This window comes from the organism of the source record quoted next, unplaced genomic scaffold, assembly GCF_019419815.1.
Source record: "Pyrus x bretschneideri cultivar Hongxiangsu unplaced genomic scaffold, Pyrus_bretschneideri_v1 Contig3, whole genome shotgun sequence".
Lineage (NCBI taxonomy): Eukaryota > Viridiplantae > Streptophyta > Magnoliopsida > Rosales > Rosaceae > Pyrus > Pyrus x bretschneideri.
In genome coordinates this window covers 1686547-1705606 of record NW_025999612.1, presented here as the reverse complement: position 1 = coordinate 1705606, position 19060 = coordinate 1686547, and the positions used below count along the sequence as shown (strand labels likewise).

Here is a 19060-nt window from a genome sequence, read left to right as displayed (position 1 = left end):
CAACAAGAAGTTCTCATACTCATGTCACCTGAAAACTCATGGTTGGGATAATTTAAAGTAGTCCTTCGACCTGAGGCATCATATTTATCTTATGGTTAGGTCCTTGATCTTTGACTATGTCAAAGTCACTCTGTCAAAGAGTGTCCACGGTATAGTTGGGGTTAAGCCACTTAGCCATAGAGGCAAGTGAATGCGTAACAAGGGATCTCTAACCTTTAAACCAATTGAGGGAGAATACTCTATGATATGATTAGGAATCTCTGGCCAGAGTATGAATGAGATTTAGGAATTCGTTCCAAATCACATTCAAGGTAATCATATAAGTAAGAGAATCACATTGGATAGTAGACATGAATAAATTATCAAATTAAACAATGTGGTCAAGAGTAATGTATTAGAGAAAGACAGTATTGCATTGTAATCCCAAACTGAATAGGTTCTCCACCCCTTCTGATTAGCTTGGGAGCCATGACATACTGCTAGGTGTCACTCATAGTTTATGGAAGCCCTAAAGGTGTATAATCACTAAAGGGAGAATTGAAAAGTAAGTTTCAATTCACAATCGATTTGAAGAGTTCTAATCGCCCACTGCCTCGCTAAAAGGAACCTAATGGATCGTACACCGTGTAAGGTAGAGATTAAAGAAACAACAGAGATGAGTAAGGATAATTAAATGGTTTAATTATTTATGGTTAAGATTAATTAATATGTTATGTTAATTAATCAAACAAATAAGTTCGTTTTAGACCTCGGGTTAGTTTTGGGCCTCAACGCCCAATGGGCTTTGAATGTCAAGTCCAACAACTCAAGTTGTATGACAACTTGAAAACACAAAGGGCATGAAAGCCCAATGAACCCACATGGCTTCCCATAAAGAGTGTATGGGAGAATTGGTTTTAATTTCAATTATGCCACTCAATGTTAGTGGATATAGAAAGGAAATTATAACCCATTCTCAAAAGGGTTTTCTAGAGAGAAAAGAGAAAAACACAAAAGCTCTCGCTTCTCTTAGGAGGCCAGCCACCCTAGGAAGAATGGACTAGTATCCATTTCTTCCTAGGTCACTCATCTCTTCCTCAATGCTCTCCTTGGTGTGGAAACTTAGAGGTTCCCTTTCTTGAGAACTTGGAGAATCCATTCCTTCATCCATATCCAAGAAGTCATGGAGCCAAGAAGCAAAATTCCTTCATCCACATCCATGGAGCCAAGAAGCAAGGAGACAAAGGAAAGAAGGCCCTAACATGGGTGAATATCCTTGGCTAAGTAAAGAGGTGCTGCAAAGGTATAAACTTCCTCAACTCTTTTCTTTAAGATTTAAGTTGAGTCTTAGTTCACCACAACTACTACGCCTTAAATTTCATGGGTAAAGTTTTTTTTTTTTTTTTTAGTGCATACAATCATGATTCTGCCTTTAATTGTTAATTGCATACATAGATGTTGCTTAAATGAACATATGCCCTGAAAGTCAATCTTTGGAAGAAACCTTTCAGGACAATGTCTGAATGTATGGTTAAGTCTAATACATCAAAAGGGGCAAAGTCACTTATTAGGACTATCTCAATGAACAATCGACATCCAAAATAGTGAGTCCATGGACAATGGATCGATGGAAGACATAATCTAAAGATGTTAGACTACATAGACCTTCTTCACATAACCATAATGTCCAAAATGGTTCCTGGTCATAGGATTGTTACAGATGTCTGCTTCAATTGGAAAAATGGCAAGTCTCAAGCCATTCGTGTAGAGACACTAAGACAAATATGTAGATGCTCCTTAAAGGAATGAGTCCACTAAACACAATCAAACAAGAGTACTTGCATGAAGGTCTACTCAAATGTCAAGCAACTCCACTAGTTGAAATAATGTAAGTAGTCTTTTGACTTGAGACATCACAGTTGTCCAGTGGTTAGGTCCTTGATCTTTGATGGTGTTAAAGGCATTCCATTCGAGAGTGTCCATGGAATTGTTGAGGTTAAGTTGCCTAATCATGTAGACATGTGAATATTCAACAAGGAATCTCTAATCCTTAGTACGAGATGAAGAATATGCTAAGATATGATTCGGATCTTCGGTCGAAGCATCGAGCGTAATGATGGAAGGCATTCTTATACGACTCAATTATTTCATATGACATAGTGTAATCACATTAGGGGTTTGACATAAAGTATCCATACATTAGTAATGTGATTAAGAGTATTGATTTAGAGAAGGATCGAATTACATTGTAATTCAACTGAATAGGTTCTCTGACCAAATTCTACATTAACTTGGGTAGCCATGATATATGGTTAGATGTCACTCATGGCTTGTGGGTCCTTCTTGATAATTGAATAAGTAGTCATCAAAGAAGAAGGAGAATTAAAAGTAAGTTTTAATTCACTAAGTGATTGGATAAATACAAATCAATTGGATTGGTACCAATCACCTCACTACCTCGCTAATTAGAACATAAAATGATTGTACACCCATACACACTTGTGGTGAGACAACTAAAGGATGATGGAATTAATTAATTGGATTAATTAAGTGCTATGATTAATTAGAAAGTCTAAAGAAATCATAGAAGCGATGAAAGATCGTTTCAGGCTTAAAGAAAAAGTTCGGGTTCATTCAGGCCTATTGGACCGAAACCCATTGGCCTTTTTTATTCAAGCATAGGATGACATGAAATGATAAAAACCCAAAGTCCAAACCAACACTAAGTGGCTGGCAAGGATGAGGAAAGAAGAGAAAGAAAGGGTCAATTAGTTGACTTACTTCTTTTACCTTTATAAGGGGAGTTTAATGAAAAAGTTTCATTAGGGCATTTGTGTGTTATTTTTAACAAGAGAAAAATAAGTCTTTCTCTCTCTCTCTCTACACACACGCATAGACGACCACCAAGAGGAGAAAATAGCTAATCATCTCTTCTCCTTTTAGTTATTCCAACATCCATCTCACTAAACTAGTGGGTGTGAATCTTTAGAGGTCTTCTATACTTGGAGGCTTAAGAAGAACCATGGAGCTCTAAATCTTTAAGGTGGAGGAAGCAAGGAGGAGGCTAGACTCAAGGAGTTCAAAGAGCAAAGAGCTTGGAGGTGGTCCATCATTGGTCTAAAGTCTAGATCAAGAGGTATAAAACTCAAACTTCACTTTGTTCTTCAATATTTTGTTTGATGCATTATATATGAACCTATGCTTCTTGAAGGGAATTTGCATGACTATAGATTTGATAATATGTGATAATATGCTTCCACTGCTTATGTATATAAATTTAGAATTGTATATGCATGCTAGTCACTAGAAATCCCATAGAAATCTCAAAATTTCCCTTCAAGTGGTATCAGAGCCAAAGGTTTATATTTGATGTGCCCTTTTGGATTTTATACAAATGGGTTTTTTTTGATTTTATGTTTGACATTTTATTTCTTCATTCTAGATATGGTTAACCTTTGTTTTTCAAGTGTTTGAGAAATGTATTTTCAAGAGTTGAAAAGAATTGTATGCAAAAGTGTTTTGGACGCATGGATGAAGAGTGAGTTTTGCAAAAATTTGGGGCTTTTTTACCCTAGGGGAGGGCACGGTTTTGGGGAGATTTTTGGGCTTGTGTTTGTGTTTTATTTTGAGTCACACACACATACTTTTAAGCTAGAAAGTCAAGGCCTTGTCACTTTTGTTTTTGGTTTGAAAAACCACCAAAAAGGTGCAAATCTTGAAATTGTTTTCATGGTTTTGTTCTTGATGTTCATATTTTTGTTCTTGAAGTTCATACTTTGATTTTGTATTTGGGTATTAAACTTTCTATTAAGAACCTTCCTTGTTTTTCTCCATCCTAGACTAGACTAGGAGACCATACCCAAATCATACCTTTAAGGTCAACAAGTACAAAAAGGTTACAAGGAAAAGAATGAGCTCTTATTTTCTTTTGAAATAAAGGGAAAAAGTTTTACCTTCTCCCTCTTCCCATCACCATAACCAGCCATACCTAATGATGAGCCCTGTGTGGGCTCTTTTGCAATTTTAAAAGGTTGTTTATACTTTATAGTATTTTCGATTTGACCCATAACTTTTAATATTTGCATTTTGGCCCCACCTCACTAGAGGACAAAAATATATTGATATTTATCTTTGTTTGTAGTTTAAACTCATCATAAAATTATACCCATATGTACTAAATTTAATTGATTATGTTGCATTCCAATTTAATTATTTAATGTGATTTAGAAAAATGGTTGACTATGGACTCGTGCCTTGAATGATAATTGAGCTATGAGAAAGGCCGCTAAATTCAAATGGTTTGAACCTTGGGAATGTATTTTAATTACTATTTCAATTGGACCACAACACGTTAGACGTTAATCTTTCTCTCCCTCTTAGTATATGTAATTTGTAGGAATTTGTACAAATCGGTTTGTAATTCTCATTACTTCTCTATGAGTTAATTCCCTCTAGTGCTAGACTAGAGTTTCTTTACACTACAACATATTAGCTCATTTACCACGACAATTTTATCACGGGCTTTGTAAGCCCGTTATAAAAAGTACAAATTCACCACAAGCATAATAAGCATGTGATGAATAACGACTTTTTATCACAGGCAAATTTTAGTCCATTATAAAATAATAGTAAATGACCACAGACAATGTTGCACGTTGTAAATATACCAAGTCACCATGAACAATACTCATGATCAATATTGTTAATTTCCACATCATTTTTCTTTCATCTACCACATGCAATACTCATGATCAATATTATTAATATTCACAGCTCTTTTCTTTTGTCTACCACGGACATTATGTGTGAGAATCATTTATACTTGATTGAAATTAAACATTTAGAGAAGGCAGCAAGCCAAAATTTTGAACATCTTTAAAATTGAAATTTTCACATAACTCCTGCACAGTTCCCAAAGTATAAAGGAAGTGAAACAGTTAATCTCATCAATCAAACACTCATCTCTGCAGTTCGAAGAAGAATCGAGGTCGACCAGATTGTCGTCTCCTTCCTGTCCTTCCTAGTTCAAAGAAGAACCAAGGTCGAGCTTCACGTTTCTGTGAACTCTCTCAACACTCTCTTTTTCTTTTAGATCTTACTTTTTTAAATCTTGTAGGTAAAGGTGAGCAAAAGATTAAGCGATTTCATCACTTTTGCAACAACAAAAAAAGAGAGGAAAAGGTGATGATTTCAATCCCAAATACCCTCCTTATGTCACGTTGCTACTTCAATTTATGTTTTCGTTTTCTCTGCAATTGCACGTTGCTCTCTTCATAAAATATGCAGATATGAACACATCTAGAACATGGGTTGAATGAATTGGGATTTTTCATATTTCAAAATTTCATTTTCTGGAGAAAAGGTTCAGCAATTTGGGATTTTTTTGTCATCCAAATTTGTGTTTCCTAGAGAATGATATTATGTTGTAAGTTCTTATATTTTGAGATGGGTATTTATTTGCTCTCTTGAAGAAATTTGTTTATATTTTTTGGGTGATGGGTGAGGTTTTTTCAATCGCCGTTGTCAACGAATACTTTCATTGCTAATTATGTCATTTTTAAGGAAAATACTTTCATATGTTAAGATTGTCATCCTTGATTTTTTTCAATTTTCAGGAGAAAAATCAACTAGCTTTTAATTTGATCTAATCAATTATAAATTAGAATTTTTTTTTGTGTTTTAATATATAATTTAACACATATTCTATTTATAGATAATGTTGTTTTGGTAGAACGCTATAATGAATCTTTATTTTGTTTTTCCTTTTATTTCGAATCGACTAAAATTTAGAGAAAAAAAAAATGGTCTGCTCGAAAGTAGTCCCGTGGATTTTGATATTGTTGTGGTTGACTTGCCTTTTTATGGTTCATTTGATGAGAACTTACATATCAAAATTAGATGTTTTGGTTACTCTCTTTTCATTAGTTTTTTTATTGTATTCATTGACCAATACTGTGCTTTGATTTTTGAAAATAGAAGGTTATCATTTTTGCTTCTAGGGAGATGCAAAGAAGGTTATCCTCTGCTTCCAGGAAGGATGCTCCCTTGTTTGTTGTGGGTGTGAACGAAAAGGAATACAAGCCGAACATCCACATTCTTTTGGCGTACTCCATTATGGGTGTAACGGAGAGAGGAACTCTTTTTCCAAAATAGAGATTAGTAGTAAAAGTTTTCCCAAAAGATTAGGTAAATAAATAACTCCTGCCCAAGTTTGAATCTCTTTGTTGTTGTGGGTGCTTACTCATTTTCAATGCCAACAATTGTGTAATTTTACTTTTTTTTTTTTTTTTTTTGTTTCAATTGTTCATAGGGTAACAACAACATGCTTAGAGTATTTCACTTCAAAGGATTCGTTTGGAGGTGTTCAAGAAAAAGTGAAGTCTTTCAAGTGATGATTTCCTTGTTATTAGTGGCCTATCTAGTGCTTCATGTGTAGTGTGGTATTTTGTAGTAAAAATTAGTGGTGGTGTTGTTAGCTTTGTACATCTTGTAATAAATTTGAGTATATGATTATTCATGAAATATTGTATTATAGTAAATCTGCAAATTTGTTGATCTTGTATATATTTAAATTATTATTTTTTTAAATTTTGATAAACTTTTTATAACAGGCATTCGCCATGGTCAATTAGTAAACCATAATTGTCATAACGCGTGGTGTTAGATTTTAATTTACCATGAGCTTGGTCCATGATTAGTATCTAATTACCAACGCTCTTTGCCCATGGTATAAATTAAGACTTTTCATCACGTCTTGATTCCTAACGGGCATAATGTATGTGGTGGATTGCAATCTACCACGGGTATCCACCGTGACAGATGAACTATTTTGTTCTAGTGTTAACTAGTGCTAAGGAAACATTAAAAGGGATTTTTAATGAGACTAAGAATTGTTGGGTCCAACGCCCTTATTAGCAATGAATGATTGTCTTTCGTTTCTAATGGCTCAATGAAAAATGTTTTAATTGGATTGAAAACACGTAACTAAAACAACACTACCTTCCCTAGATCTTATTAAACAATGTTGGCTCGTTGTTGAATCAACCTTATAAGTCCATAGTCATCCAAAGAGCCTAAGATAACTTAAAGTCCAAAGTCAAAAGGAATGCAAACTTCTCTTAGTAGTAGTATATACTTCCAATATTTTGAAAACTTGTTTTGATATTGATTTGTTTTGAGAAAACGAATAGTGAGAGTATCATACGCTACTAAACTAAAATGAACTTAATTAGTAGTTATATATATCTCCAATTTTTTGAAAAATTATTTTGATATTGATTTGTTTTGCGAAAACGAATAGTGGGGATGTCATATACTACTAATCTCATTTTCCTTGGACTAGTAGTTGTAATAGGACACAATTTATTTCAAAATGTTTAAATAAATAAAATGATGAGACCTTAAAATCCCTAAATCAACATCCAATATTAAGTTGAAAGCGTAGAGGTGCTTTGAATACTTCTTCGTGGCCTTCCACCATGGTAGGCTCCAATCATTTATGACTCATACACCGCCTTCACCCTATCATAGGGGAGTTCAAAGTATGTGCTTATACTCAGGAGGAGTCTATTTCAACATTTGATATGGTGAAGGTAGGCAACGAGTATGGCCAACATCATGTCATTGTGAGGTCATACTAGGACCCCTATCTGAACTGGCATGGTGGGTCAAAACTTAACTAAGAGAAATGGTGCCAACATCATATCATTGTCAGGCATTGTTCTCTAGAGGCCAACTAGATGGGTAATCACAAGAGGTTGTTGTGAATGGGTAACTCTACCCTCTCATTATTATTTTTGCTAGCCAACATATCATTGTGAGATGGGCTTGGTAATAGTGAGCCTTCCATCACCCGCTAGGAGCTTTCTTTGAAATCTCCCTGATTCCATCTTGAGGGATATGAGATTTGCCAAAAATAGGGGGTGGTGTCATTTGGTTCAAAGACCCTAATCGTTTGACTTAATCAACAATCAAACTAATTTATTTTATTGTTATGTATTTAGATATTGTTGGAAACACACTATCAAAGATACTTGACAAGCATTGCCTTGAGGGGCACAATTTCCCATCTTGGTACCGTAATGTCAAGATTCTCTTAACCTTGGAGAAAATTGTTTACGTACTAGACAAGGCTCTACCTCACATACCTCCTAGCCCTGAGGCCACTGAGGATGAGTGTGCTAAGTATGACAAGCACGTTGAGGATGATACACAAGCCAAGTGCTATCTGTTGGCTTCCATGAATGAGGAGCGGCAGAGATAACATGAGGGTATGGATAGTGCATCCTGCATCATACTCTATCTTGCAGAGTTATATGGTGAAGGGACGCGCAACAGTTGCTTCAGCACTGTCAATGAACTTGTGAAGACCAAAATGATCAAGGGAGCTCCAGTGCATCAATATGTACTGAAGATGATTGGATTCATTGAACAATTGGAGAACTTAAGTACTCCACTTGATGGAGAATTGGCCCAAGACTTCATCATCGCTTCTCTTTCTAATTCGTTCTCACAGTTCGTAATGAACTACAATATGAACAAGATGGATAACACTCTTTCTAAATTACTAAATATGTTAGTAACCGCCGAGAGGACTATGAAGAAAAAGAGCGTTGTAGGGACGGCAACTGTGGTCCACAACAAGCCATCCAGTGCCAAGGCCAAGCCGAAAGGCAAAGGCAAGGGGAAAGAGAAGAATTCATCCATGAAGGAAAAATTTTATCCTAGCTAAAAATATGTGAGAACATTTGAACACATATGCAAACTAATAACACTTTAAAGTAGGCATGCATTCAAAAACATTTCTAAAACCCATGACTTTCAAAGCCTAGTGAATAGTGAAACACAAGACTCTTTAACAACATTAAAGAGAAGAAAGGATTTTGAGATTCATTACCCTTGAAGCTCATCCTTGTTTACACAAAGGATTCACCCAAGTGGAGGGCCTTCAAGTCACCTCCTAGCTCCTTAGATCTTCCTTGTGATTTTCTTCCCTTTTGATGCTCCTTTGCTCCTTGAGGATTTGAGGAAAGGAACTCCAAAAATACCAAAAGTTTGGTACCTCTAAGTCTCTACACCAAGGATGATGGTGTGAAGATGAAATGGATTACCTAGAGGAAGTTGGATGCTAGTGAACTCCCCTAGGAAGGCCGTCCTCTATAGAGAAAAAGGAGAAAACGTTTATCTTCTTTGCCTCAAGAAAACCTTAGTGAGAGAATGGCTATAAAGATGCCTTTATACCACCTCAAATATGAGTGGTAAACTTGCAATTAACCCAAGTTTGCTACCACTCACCCTCTGGCCGGTTTTGAATTTATATTTGGGTTAATTTCCATTTTGTTTTAGTTGTCTCATAACTTAAACTCAATAGGCCTTGTGGACCAAAACCCTTTTGGGCCCCGAGACCCGAAACTAACTTAAAAGCCCAATACGAACCTTTCGTATAATTAATTAATCTTGACCATTCCCAATTAAACCATTTAATTGCTTATCCATCTCATTTATATTTCTTCACTTTCATCCTTAATCGGTGTACGATCCATTAGGTTTCAATTAACGACGCAGTGGGCGATTGTTACTCTTAACAATCGATTGTGAATTAAAACTACATTTCAATTCTCCCTTTGATGAAGATTAGTGTTTGCTAATCTTTAGGGCTTCTACAAACCATGAGTGACACCTAACAGTATGTCATGGCTACCCAAGCTAAGTAGAAGTGGTTGGAGAACCTATCCAGTTACAATTACAATGCAATATGGTCTTTCTCTAATACAATACTCTTAATCACATTGTTTGAGTGATAGTTTGTTTCATGTCTACTATCCAATGCGATACTTCTTTATATGATTCAATTGAATATGATTTGGAACAAACTTCCTAAGTTATATTCGTATGCTTTGGCCAAAAACTCCCGAATCATATCTCAGAGTATTCTCCCTTCATCATGGAAGGTTAGAGATCCCTTGTTATACATTCATATGCCTACATGACTAGATAGGTTAACCCCAACAATGTCGTGGACACTCTTAATGGAATGCCTTTGACATGATCAAAGATCAAGGACCTAACCATTAGACATCTATGATGCCTCAGGTCAAATGACTACTTTTCATATTGCAACTTATGAGTTCTTACATGACATGAATGTTTGAACTCTCCTTTGATCGTAGTTCAGTGTAGTCAATTACCTTTTGAGCACCTATATGTTTATCCCAGTGTCCAACACTAAATGACTTGAGGCTAGTCATACTCACACTTGAGTTAACATAACACATACTAACCTTAGCGGATTGTCAATGCCTAATTGGCTATCCTATGGCTATGAACTTTTTAGGAATGAACATAAGAGAAAGGTCTCGTTAATCTAACTTACTTAGATCATTTCTCTCTTAGATTAAATACATTCCTCGAATTCCTTTATTGTTTAAACACATAATACAATAAATAGTGATTAACAATAAACTTTGCCCTTCATTAAACATATAATAGTTTAACACAATAAGTATTCCAAAAGCTATTACATCAAATCAGTGGCTTTGTGGGCATACTTCCAACAATCCACTCCTAAGGCCCAAGGAAGAGTGAAGAAGAAGAAGAAGGCAAAGGAGCCCAAAGGACCCTGTTTCCACTGTGGAAATGACAGAGGCATTGGAAGAGGAATTGCAGGTCTTACCTCGCATCTTTTAAGGACAAACGACAAGGTATGAGTTTGTTCTTACGTTCAATTCTAATTGTTAGATCTTCTAATTTTATATGAGATATAAAAGGCTAATCACTTATGCAATTATATGTAGGTGAAGCGGTGAAGTAGCCAAGTAGAGGATGGACAAGCAAGGAAGAAGGATGGAGAAAAAGAGTTCGACACATTATTTTTTGCTACTACTTAGGAAGACATTAGGCATTTAAAGATAGTCTTTAACTTGTTCTTAAATTTGTTAAGAACTTATTATGTGGCTTCATGTAATGGAAGATCCATTTTGGTGCCTATGTGAAGGCATATAATCAGTCTCTAATGTTAAAGCTAATTCTTTTGTATTGAACTTTATGAATGTTTAACTTATCATATTAATGTAATATGGTGAATGCCTTCTACTATATTTGTTCCTTAAAATAATGTTATGAATTGAATATTGTCTTGTTATATTCAAGATGAAATACAAAATAATCTATCACTTACATAATGTGATAACCAAACTTTAGATCTATCAATTAAAGATAGGTCTCACATGCTGACCTTAGATGGATACAATGAATCTTTAGATTTGGTTCCAGTTGCCTTCATATGAGTTCTATATGTATTGAGAAAGTCTAGAGATTCCTTTCTAGTAGAAAAGGAAGATCACATTATAATGAAGTGAATAGGACATAAGGAAATGTTTCTTATGTGGTTATAACTTACTTGAGCACAATCACCAAGATCACTCTTGGTTCAACTAGTAGTTTTGAACAACTAATTGGACATTCTTAAATTGTCTTAAGAAATGTCAAATGTGTTAGTAGTAACCAAACCAAGAATAAGTGTCTAAAATCTATAAAAGGTTTAAGGACCTTTGTCACTTAATAACAAGGCATCAAATTAATGGAGTTAAAATGAAAAGCTTAAAAGGTTTGAAGCTTCTCCTCTATCTCCTCTACCCGTGTATTCATAATTGTACACTTTGAATGTATAATGCAATTTCTCATTAAGGTCATGAGAAACAGTGGGAGGTGAAAAAGGGATATAAACTTAAATATGATTAGTTTATAGTTGTCTATAATTAATGGTATGATACCATTAATTACACAACATAGAATCTTCAAGTGTTAAAGATTCTACGTTGTGTAACATCCTAAGGGTGACCTATGGATGTTGGTTTCACCAACCTAGCATATAATGGGTATGTTGGGAGTTGGCCATCATTCTCTTTTATGAGAACATGCTAATCTCAAAGCAAATGGACAAGTAGATGAAACAAAAGGGAATAGTTTCAAATTGAGTCATAACATAGTGTTTAACGACAAGACAACCCGGTTTTGGCACCTCATGTAGCTAATATGCTCTATGTAGTTTTGATGAAGAATTAAACTAGCCACCTAGAAGGTATGGTTGAATTCCAATATCCTTAGTAGGAGCCATGCTTCCACTAATGATTTGGATAATTCTTATATGACTACTTTAAAGGTCTTAGTATGACTAAAACTTGAAGTATGGTGTTTGACACCATATAATTTAAATGAATGGACTTAATAAAACAAGTCACACATATCTAATGGGATTACTTGAGAAGGAATTCTTTTGTGTATGTTCATTTAAATAACTTGTGTTAGCTGGAGTTGTTGATTGTCCCAAAACTGTTGAGACATCATCAACAAGCTAATGGATCTTAAAGATTGTCAATAGATCCAAGACAAGTTAGTGGGAGCTATATGCATTCGAATCAAGAAATTCTAAACGTTAATTTTTCCTTGAAGTTCTGAATGAATGCTTAGTTACAAGAAGGCCAGTGGGAGATATGTCAAATTTTTTAGAAACATAGTTTTAAAATTAAGTCTATTGGATAGACTTAGTGAAAAACGAATGTTACTCAAAATGACAAATGGTGACATGGTCAATTTGAAGTGTAGGCTTAAAATTGGACTTGACATAAATGAAGTCAATTAAGAATAGACTTATTGATACAGTTAGGCTGTCTCAAGTATGTTGTATAAGGTAAAGAAATCTCAAATGTTGAAGATTAGTGAAAGCATTTCTTCATATGACAGAAAAATACTTTCATGATCCTTATAAAGAATATGTCACAAAACCACAAAAGTACACATGTAGACTTGTGATGTGATATCCAAAGGCGAATAACCACCATGGTAAGCACTTTGGGATATTACTAAAGCCCAGGATCAGAACCATAGCAACTGATAGAGTATTATTACCTTTGAGAAAGGAATATCAGAGTGAGACTCTGGAAGCATGCATTCACTTAGGTTATAAACCAAAGTGACAATAACCCATTTTAACAAATGGAACTTCATGGTGGATGAAGTACTAATCATATGAATGTATTGTTAGTATGGTACTACAATGGTCTCAAGGTTGGAGCAAAGTTTGTATAAAGTATACAAACGAAATATATATCGATATATATATTAAAGTTTTAGAAGCTACTTCAAAATGTGTTTCGAATAGACGGGGTTCATCTTGAACCAATGATTGAATCCAAACAATAAGGTCGTTAGTAGGATATTGCGACATAATGGGGCGATAGATCAAGCCATGAAATCAAGGTCTCATCAAAGTATTTGAACACAAGAAATTGACAACGTTAAATTTTTTGGAAACATTTAATAAGTATATCCTCTTAAGTTAAAAAGGATTAATACATAACGTGGTTAACCGACAAGCTTAAGTTCAGTTGATTAGTATCTATAAGATGCACCAGCAATTGACTTTAGTGCAAGTGGGAGATTGTTGTAGATATGCCCTGAAAGTCAATCTTTGGAAGAAACCTTTCAGGACAATGTTTGAATGTATGGTTAAGTCTAATACATCAAAAGAGGTAAAGTCACTTATTAGGACTATCTCAATGAACGATACTGGTCCAAAATAGTGAGTCAATGAACAATGGATCGATGGAAAAAAATAATCTAAAGATGTGAGACTACAGAGACCTTCTTCACATAACCATAATCTCCAAAAAAGTTCCTAGTCATAGGATTGTTAGAGGGACGCTGACAATCCGGATAGACTAGTACGCACTTTGTCTGCTTCAATTGGAAGGATGGCAAGTCTTAAGCTATTCATGTAGAGACACAAAGATAAGTATGTAGGTGCTTGTTAAAGGAATGAGTCCACTGAACACAATCAAATGAAAGTACTTGCATGGAGGTCTACTCACATGTCAAGTAAGTAACTCTACTGGTTCGAATAATGTAAGTAGTTCTTTGACCTGAGACATCATAGCTGTCCAGTGGTTAGGTCCTTGATTTTTGATGGTGTCAAAGGCATTCCGTTCGAGAATGCCCACGACATTGTTGTGCTTAAGTTGCCTAATCAACATTGTTGTGCTTAAGTTGCCTAATCATGTAGACATGTGAATGTTCAACAAGGAATCTCTAATCCTCAATACGAGAGGAAGAATACTCAAGATATGATTCGAAAATCTTCGGCCGAAGTATCGAGCGTAATGATGGAATGCATTCCTATATGACTCAATTGAATCATATGACATAGTTTAATCACATTATGGGTTTGACATAAAGTATCCATACCCTAGTAATGTGATTGAGAGTATTGATTTAGAGAAGGATCGAATTACATTGTAAGTCAACTGAATAGGTTCTCTGACCAAATTCTACATTAGCTTGGGTAGCCATGATATATGGTTAGATGTCACTCATGGCTTGTGGGTTCTTCTTGTTAATTGAATAAGTAGTCATCAAAGAAGAAGGAGAATTAAAAGTAAGTATTAATTCACTAAGTGATTGGATAAATACAAATCAATTGGATTGGTACCAATCACTTCACTGCCTCGCTAATTAGAACCTAAAACAATTGTACACCGATACACACTTGTGGTGAGACAACTAAAGGATGATGGAATTAATTAATAGGATTAATTAAGTGCTATGATTAATTAGAAAGTCTAAAGAAATCATAGAAGCGATGAAAGATCATTTCGGGCGTAAAGAAAAAGTTCAGGTTCATTCGAGCCCATTGGACCCAAACCCATTGGTTTTATTCAAGCATAGGATGACATGAAATGATAAAAACCCAAAGTCCAAACCAACACTAAGTGGCCGGCCAAGGATGAGGAAAGAAGAGAGAGAAAGGGTCAATTAGTTGACTTACTTCTTTTACCTTTAGAAAGGGAGTTTAATGAAAAAGTTTCATTAGGGCTTTTGTGTGTTCTTTTCAATAGGAGAAAAATAAGTCTCTCTCTCTCTCTACACACACATAGCCGGCCATCAAGAGGAGAAAATAGCTAATCATCTCTTCTCCTTTTGGTTATTCCAACATCCATCTCACTAAACTAGTGGGTATGGATCATTAGAGGTCTTCTATACTTGGAGGCTTAAGGAGAACCAAGGTGCTCTAATTCTTTAAGGTGAAGGAAGCAAGGAGGGAGGCTAGACTCAAGGAGTTCAAAGAACAAAGAGCTTGGAGGTCGTCCATCATTGGTCTACAGTCTAGATCAAGAGGTATAAAACTCAACCTTCACTTTGTTCTTCAATATTTTGTTTAATGCATCATATATGAACCTATGCTTCTTGAAGGGGATTTGCATAACTATAGCTTTGATAATATGTGATAATATGCCTCCGTTGCTAACGTATATGAATTTAGAATTGTATATGCATGCTAGTCACTAGAAATCCCATAGAAATCTCAAAATTTTCTCTTCACTCGTGGTTTCAGAATTTTCAGTCATTCTATCCTTTCTCTAACCACGAATCAATGAATTTAAAAATTCAGAGATTTGGAGCGTTAGAGAATTCGAGGTGGGGGAAACTCCGAAAGGAATTACGAGAGCTTCTTTGAGATTTAAATCAAGCTTTCATTGGAAACACCAATTTGTGGTATCAAAAATCTACCATCTTCAATCTTGATGAATTTGTGTATACAAAATAATTAAACACCTTCGATCAATGACTAAAGCCACGTGCCTACAGAGTGTGGGCGTTTGGTCAATGGATCTCCGATTCCTAAGTTAATATGTCCTAAAAGAGAGAGTTGTGAGCTTAATTGTGTAGCAAAAGCTTACCATATATAATCTGGTGGAGAATTGGGTGTTTATAGAGCTAGGACGGCTACATGTGTAGGGTTTTCCACGCCATGTGGCCACATCCAACTAGCCAAGGTGTGTCATCTGTTGGATAGAGAAAAGAATTATTCTTAAGATATTATTAAATAAATATCATCTTGGAATTATGTCGTGAAATCCTTGATTGGATTTGATTGTGATTCCTTACTTGATTGACTTGATCTTCAATAAGGAAAGTATAAAGATAAGGATTTAGTTATTAATCCTATCTTTAATACCTTGACTTTTCTCCTTGCCATGGGCAGGAGAGCTTGGAGAAGTCTTAGTGAGCAACTCAGGCATTCTTGAAGGTTGAAATTTGCATGGAACGGATGTGGGTCTCGCCAATTTATAAGTTCTCGTCACCTGTAGGTAAAAGTCTACGTTCAGCTGCAGGATTTTTTTGTATTATTTTTTGCTTTACACATATGACGTGGTTGTTAATGTCTAGATTATTATTGAAGTATCAACGTGCTTATTTTCTATTGACGACACATCGCATAATTTACGAATTTAATCTAAAAAGTTGGTTTGCTTATCATTTCTCATCAAGTGAGTGGGAGACTAAGAGAGGGTAAGAATAGAGAACAGCTAGTTGCTAGCCTGTGCCGAATGCGTGTGCTACCAAAAGACACGGCAATTTGTCTACATAAAATTTTTCAAATTAAAATCATTAATTTTTCATGGAATGTACTCGTAAAGTTTCAAATTAAAACCCTAAAGCCTGTACAAGACCAAACTGCTCGCTGGCTGCATTGCCATGACTTTTTGAGCGAGTCCCTCCCACGAAATCCCCACGCTATAACCTTGCTAATCACAATATATATATCCTGCATTCAAATCTCTCGCTCATGACCTTCTCCAACTCTCTCTCTCACAAACATAATTAATATCTTACCTTCCTTCTATATTCCCCACATCCAAAATTTACATAAATCCCCACCTGGCTTGCGACATAAATCTGTAACTATATATAAATAGATAGATTATACATATCATGGCTGACCTAAATCCAAATCCAAACACTTCCAACAACGTGAATCAAACATTAGACCAATCCACACCCGCTTATCCGCCTCTAGTAGTATCCCCCATTGACTTTCACCCTCCTCCCCCTACATTACTCCACCCAACACACCAAACCCTTCCTCAGGCTCCTCCACCGCACGCTCCACACCAAGTCCTCCCACATTCTCTTCTCACTCCCCACCGCCACACGCACGAAATTACTGAAATACCCTCCCCCTCCGCTAGGGCAGCACTACATATTCAAACACTACCAAAACCCACCACCATGGCCTCGAGCTCTTCCGGGAAGCACCCCAGGTACCATGGCATCCGGTGTCGGGGTGGAAAATGGGTGTCGGAAATCCGAGAGCCACGGAAGACCAAGCGTATTTGGCTTGGCACTTTCCCAACTCCGGAGATGGCTGCAGCCGCCTATGATGTGGCCGCACTTTCACTCAAGGGTACCAATATTGCTCTCAACTTTCCAAGTTTCATTGGATTGTATCCAGTGCCACCGTCCACATCAGCAATTGATATTCGTACTGCCGCGGCTACTGCAGCCGCAGCTCTACGAAAGAATAGTGACCCGATGGAGAGTCCAAAAATGGGACAAATGCAGAAGCACGAGGGTGATGATATGATGAGTAGTACAAGTTTGGCGTCGTCTGTTGGAGACTTTATTGACGAGGAAGAGCTTTTCCAGATGCCGAATTTGCTGGTGGACATGGCAGAGGGAATGCTGGTGTCTCCGCCGAGAATGAACGACTCGCCGCCGTCTGATTATGATGACTCGCCCGGAAATTCAGACGGAGGAGAAGACCGTCTGTGGAGCTATTACTGATTATGCAGCTCACAACCCTGAATTAATTGCACGCTCAAAAATAAAGATAATTATAATATGAAGAAGGGAAACAGAAAAACAGAGAATTATATATGTGGAGGCAATACGTACCTCGGAGGCTGTAAATAACAACACGATCGACGGCATGGTTATGAGTTTTGATACTTATCAACCAGGCAGAGGTCAAATTTTGAAACTGAGGCAGGCAGTGAAGTGAGTTCATGAGTTTGGTGTGCTTTTGCTTAATTATGATTTATGAATTTATGAGTACATGTACAACTGTTGCGCGAGGAGTTTGACCTTTTTCTCTTCGTTCTTTTATTTTCTTTTATATATTAAGATTGTGAGGTTTCCTTCTGAATTATTGCTTAATTATATCTGAGTTTCTTTCTTCCTATCTGCTTCCTAGGATTTTCATATGCATGGGTAGCAAAAACTACTGCATATATATGCTTCATCTTCTTCTTCCTATTTATAGTGGATGTCCTTGTCTCTGTGGGTCAATCCTCTTCTAGTCGGTGTGTTTGCATGCTGACTCTTTCTTCTAAAGTTTTGAGGCACTGATTACTCTAAAGGCTTATCTTTGTAGTTTCTGTTTGCTTAATTATCCAAAAAAAAAAAAAGGAAAATTTTCATTAAAACCTATCAAATGTTGTGAAATGTGGTGCAAATGCCACATATGTGTTTGTGTAAGAAAGCTAACCAAAGGTAAACTTTGGTGAAAGTCATTGAATGCATTGGATGAAAATGTCATAGAGAAGTGAAATATTTTCTTCTTGTAGGTAAGAAGTTGTCGGATCAAACTCCTATACATAGAGGCATGTCTGTAACTTCATTACAACACACCGGATTAAGAGTGAAAGCAATAATACCAATATCCCCATCTCTCTTTATCTGCATCCTTTGTGTGATATAATTCACCCGTTCTGCTTCTATCTAGCAAAAATTATTTCTCTCACTTTTGCCTATTTATAACACGTTATCAACATGACTCTCTAACTCTAACCAGTTTTCATTTCCTTCGCCGAAAAATGCTTCCTCCAAGGATCTTATTGTTCCTCTTCTTTCTTTGCCTCACCTGCTTGGTGTTTCCTCGCCATGAGCTGCTAGCACCATGCCTTCTCCTAGTCCTCAATTTGAGAATTACTTATATTTTTTTATTTCTTGTTTGGTGTAACTTTTGATTACTAACACAGTGTTTATTTTATATTAATTTTATTGTAAATTTAGATGATGCGATACAATTCGCCCATCTTGAACTACATATTTAATTTTATTGCAATTTTAGATGGTGCAGTATAATCACCCATCCTGCACTGCATATTTAATTTTCCTGCTGCTTGAGTGGTGCGGTATAATCACCAAGCCTACACTATATTATTTCAATGAGAGTGGTGCGGTACAATAGCCTTCCTCATTAATGTCTAAATTATATAAATCTCAAGTTTGAAGTTTTGGA

At 36.0% G+C, this 19060-nt stretch overlaps 2 protein-coding genes and 1 long non-coding RNA gene across 4 annotated transcripts; all 3 read left to right on the top strand.

Moving 5' to 3' along the window:
* The first annotated feature begins 2287 nt into the window (after positions 1 to 2287).
* Positions 2288 to 6630, top strand: LOC103931843. Of its 2 annotated transcripts, none has more exons than XR_007260329.1 (4): positions 2288 to 3115; positions 4889 to 5020; positions 5096 to 5160; positions 5959 to 6630. It is a non-coding gene; the product is annotated as an uncharacterized LOC103931843 (long non-coding RNA). The 2 variants fall into 2 exon arrangements; XR_007260330.1 differs by having other exon boundaries at positions 5956 to 6630.
* A 1621-nt stretch (positions 6631 to 8251) lies between these two features.
* Positions 8252 to 8710, top strand: LOC103931848. The gene has a single exon (XM_009341382.2). The coding sequence runs from the start codon at positions 8252 to 8254 to the stop codon at positions 8708 to 8710; it is 459 nt and encodes a 152-aa protein (XP_009339657.2).
* A 7730-nt stretch (positions 8711 to 16440) lies between these two features.
* Positions 16441 to 17996, top strand: LOC103931844 (ethylene-responsive transcription factor ERF027). Its single transcript, XM_009341378.3, has one exon. It carries the CDS (start codon positions 16750 to 16752, stop codon positions 17599 to 17601), a length of 852 nt encoding a protein of 283 aa, XP_009339653.2. The 5' UTR covers positions 16441 to 16749; the 3' UTR covers positions 17602 to 17996.
* Positions 17997 to 19060: the final 1064 nt, after the last annotated feature.